The sequence below is a fragment of the Alexandromys fortis genome, unplaced genomic scaffold, assembly GCF_014885135.2.
Source record: "Alexandromys fortis isolate MF-2015 unplaced genomic scaffold, M_Fortis_MF-2015_v1.1 scaffold_129, whole genome shotgun sequence".
In the NCBI taxonomy this organism is placed as follows: Eukaryota; Metazoa; Chordata; class Mammalia; order Rodentia; family Cricetidae; genus Alexandromys; species Alexandromys fortis.
In genome coordinates this window covers 4,031,096-4,034,544 of record NW_026068022.1, presented here as the reverse complement: position 1 = coordinate 4,034,544, position 3,449 = coordinate 4,031,096, and the positions used below count along the sequence as shown (strand labels likewise).

At 45.1% G+C, this 3,449-nt stretch overlaps 1 protein-coding gene across 4 annotated transcripts in view; it reads left to right on the top strand.

Annotated features, from left to right (window-relative positions):
* Positions 1 to 3,449, top strand: part of LOC126514416 (tripartite motif-containing protein 30A-like) — a 65,096-nt gene that overhangs the window by 8,497 nt on the left and 53,150 nt on the right. For all 4 annotated transcript variants that reach the window (XM_050163329.1, XM_050163331.1, XM_050163328.1 and 1 more), the window contains exons 2-3: positions 2,069 to 2,552; positions 3,227 to 3,322. In XM_050163329.1, coding sequence (XP_050019286.1) covers positions 2,133 to 2,552; positions 3,227 to 3,322 — 516 coding nt within the window. In that variant the 5' untranslated portion in view covers positions 2,069 to 2,132. The remainder of the gene's footprint in view (positions 1 to 2,068; positions 2,553 to 3,226; positions 3,323 to 3,449) is intronic.

Sequence of the window (3,449 nt, the reverse complement as noted above, 5' to 3'; positions counted from 1 at the left end):
CATCTGCTGGCTTTGTGAGCGATCTCAGGAGCACCGTGGTCACCAAACAGCTCTCATTGAAGAGGTGGCCAATAAGTACAAGGTAGGAAGTGGGAGGGTGTGGGACACAGAGCAGGACACAGTAACAGATGGGAAGTCTCCACTTTGTGTAGATTTTTTTTAATGTTCATGTCAGGTTCATTCATACAATCTAAAATTCAGTCTAGTAACTCTCAACAGTGGGACTAGTAAATGAATGTCATATGGCAGTGAGGAGAGTGTCTGTGTGGCCTGTGTAGTGTCACATGACTCAATTCCAGAACTCTGACTGCTGATGAATTTGAGGGTATAGAGGTCTACAGAGGAGTTCCAGGACAGCCAGGGCTACATAATAAGATTCAGCTTCAAAAATAATTTGCAGTGCCAGTTGTGGTACTTGTGATGTTGATATGTTTATAGAAAGACCAGGAGAGCTAACAAAATTTCCCCAGTTTTCTGATGCCAGAATCAAAGTGACCGGTGTGTACTTGGTGGGATGATTGACTGAGAGAGATTTCTGTGTCTGTCTGTATGGTCTGTGTGTGTATAAATGCAGGAATGAATTGAGCCGGAGACTGAAGATTTACCTACTTTATGTGCATAAATCATGGCACATGATATTAAAAAGAGAACAGTCTTAGACTTCCTGTCTTTCCAGAAGGGTTTCTAGGCCTTTGGCTAGAAGCAGCTGTCATACTAAGCACACCTCTTGACTCTGCTACAATTCCTCTCCCACAGGGGAAGCTCCAGGCTGCCCTGGAGATGCAGATGGCTAATGAGAAAAGATGTGACCAGTGGGAAGACAACATTCAAAAGGAGAGAANATGGGTTAGATCAATATGTAAGAACTAGCCAATAAGAGGCTGGAACTAATGGGCCAGGCAGTGTTTAAAAGAATACAGTTTCCGTGTAATTATTTCGGGTATAAAGATAGCCGTGCGGGTGGCCGGGTGCAGGGGACACAGCCCGCCGCTCCTATTACAACACAGTGGTGGCACAGAACTGGTGGCAGTAGCCAACCAAGGTCGGATTTGACTTAAGGCCTGCACCAAGGGAATGAACCCATACCAGACATTGTGTGGGCGACCAAGAACCAGAGATTACATAGGCCAGAAACCTAGGGTAAATTCAAACACTACTAGACAAAAAAAAAAAAAAAAAAAAAAAAAAAAAAAAACAAACTCACAAACAAAAAACAAGTGAACAACGTTTCATTATGCTTTCAATTGTGTATTTGTAGGCCTACCTAAGCGTATTGGCATTTGAAAGGATGGTTGGGGTGGTCACAACTGGTGGATTCCTGAATTTACAGGCAGCTATGAGCTACTTCATGTGAGTGCCAGGAACTGATCTAGGATCTTCTACAGAGTAATAAACACTCTTTTTTTTTTTCAATTTTCGAGACAGGGATTCTCCAGAACCAAAAGTCCAGGAACTAGCTCTTCTAGACCAGGCTGGCCTCGAACTCACAAAGATCCGCCTGCCTCTGCCTCCCGAGTGCTGGGATTAAAGGCGTGCGCCACCACCGCCTGGCAATAAACACTCTTAAACAATAGGAAAAATTGTTGCCTATGTGCATCAGGAGATGGACTGTGTACACTCCAAGTCAGCACCAGGCTCTCTAGTAAGAGACTGGTAAGGAGAGGATCAGAGTCTCACACTGACTGTTACTGATGAAGGAAGAAGATGAAGTACAGCAGGGAAGACATGAGTAGTTTGATGCTTGTAACAAGGAAGATGTGATTTTGTCCTGGGAAAGAAAAGGAAAGGTAGAAGGTTGGACCCACAAGGCCATAGGGAGGAACCACGATCTTCCTGATCTTCAGTAAAAGGAAACAACAATCCTATTTCTGACCTTTATCATTTGTGATGAAGTATAATAGAAACATAGTAGAAAGTGTGACAACATGCTCCTTTTGCCATGTCATTGAACTTTTCTCCGTATTTCTCTCCTTTGTACTTTTCCCTTATCATCGAGGGCATTCATTGATCTCTTCACCGTTCAGTACTGATTTTCCCTTTCTCACTTGTCCCCTTCTCATCATCCTAGTCACACAGGTACCTGAGCAGAAGTGTCAGGAGTGTGGAAAGACAAACTCAGCATCACAGCAACAATGTCCTCATCAGTACTGGGGATGGTCAAGGAGGAGGTGACCTGTCCTATCTGTCTAGAGCTTCTGAAAGACCCTGTGAGTGCTGATTGTGACCACATCTTCTGCCGAGCCTGCATCACTCTGAACTATGAATCCAGAAAAGGCAAAGAAGGGGAGGGCATCTGCCCTGTGTGCCGAGTTAGTTACCTGTTTGGGAATCTGAGGCCTAATCGGCATGTGGCCAACATAGTGGAGAGGCTCAAGGAGTTCAAGTCCAGCCCAGAGGAGGAGCAGAAGGTGAATGTCTGTGCAAAGCATGGAGAGAAACTCCAGCTCTTCTGTGAGAAGGACATGATGGCCATCTGCTGGCTTTGTGAGCGATCTCAGGAGCACCGTGGTCACCAAACAGCTCTCATTGAAGAGGTGGCCAATAAGTACAAGGTAGGAAGTGGGAGGGTGTGGGACACAGAGCAGGACACAGTAACAGATGGGAAGTCTCCACTTTGTGTAGATTTTTTTTAATGTTCATGTCAGGTTCATTCATACAATCTAAAATTCAGTCTAGTAACTCTCAACAGTGGGACTAGTAAATGAATGTCATATGGCAGTGAGGAGAGTGTCTGTGTGGCCTGTGTAGTGTCACATGACTCAATTCCAGAACTCTGACTGCTGATGAATTTGAGGGTATAGAGGTCTACAGAGGAGTTCCAGGACAGCCAGGGCTACATAATAAGATTCAGCTTCAAAAATAATTTGCAGTGCCAGTTGTGGTACTTGTGATGTTGATATGTTTATAGAAAGACCAGGAGAGCTAACAAAATTTCCCCAGTTTTCTGATGCCAGAATCAAAGTGACCGGTGTGTACTTGGTGGGATGATTGACTGAGAGAGATTTCTGTGTCTGTCTGTATGGTCTGTGTGTGTATAAATGCAGGAATGAATTGAGCCGGAGACTGAAGATTTACCTACTTTATGTGCATAAATCATGGCACATGATATTAAAAAGAGAACAGTCTTAGACTTCCTGTCTTTCCAGAAGGGTTTCTAGGCCTTTGGCTAGAAGCAGCTGTCATACTAAGCACACCTCTTGACTCTGCTACAATTCCTCTCCCACAGGGGAAGCTCCAGGCTGCCCTGGAGATGCAGATGGCTAATGAGAAAAGATGTGACCAGTGGGAAGACAACATTCAAAAGGAGAGAACTACCTGGGAGGCAAGTGGGGACCCTACCTCCTAAGGGAGTTAGCCTGATGCCTAGAAGGGACCTGGACAAGAAGCTCCCTGGCTCGTCATTCCCTGGAGGCTGATGGGGACATGAGGCCTTGATTGGTCCTCTCTGC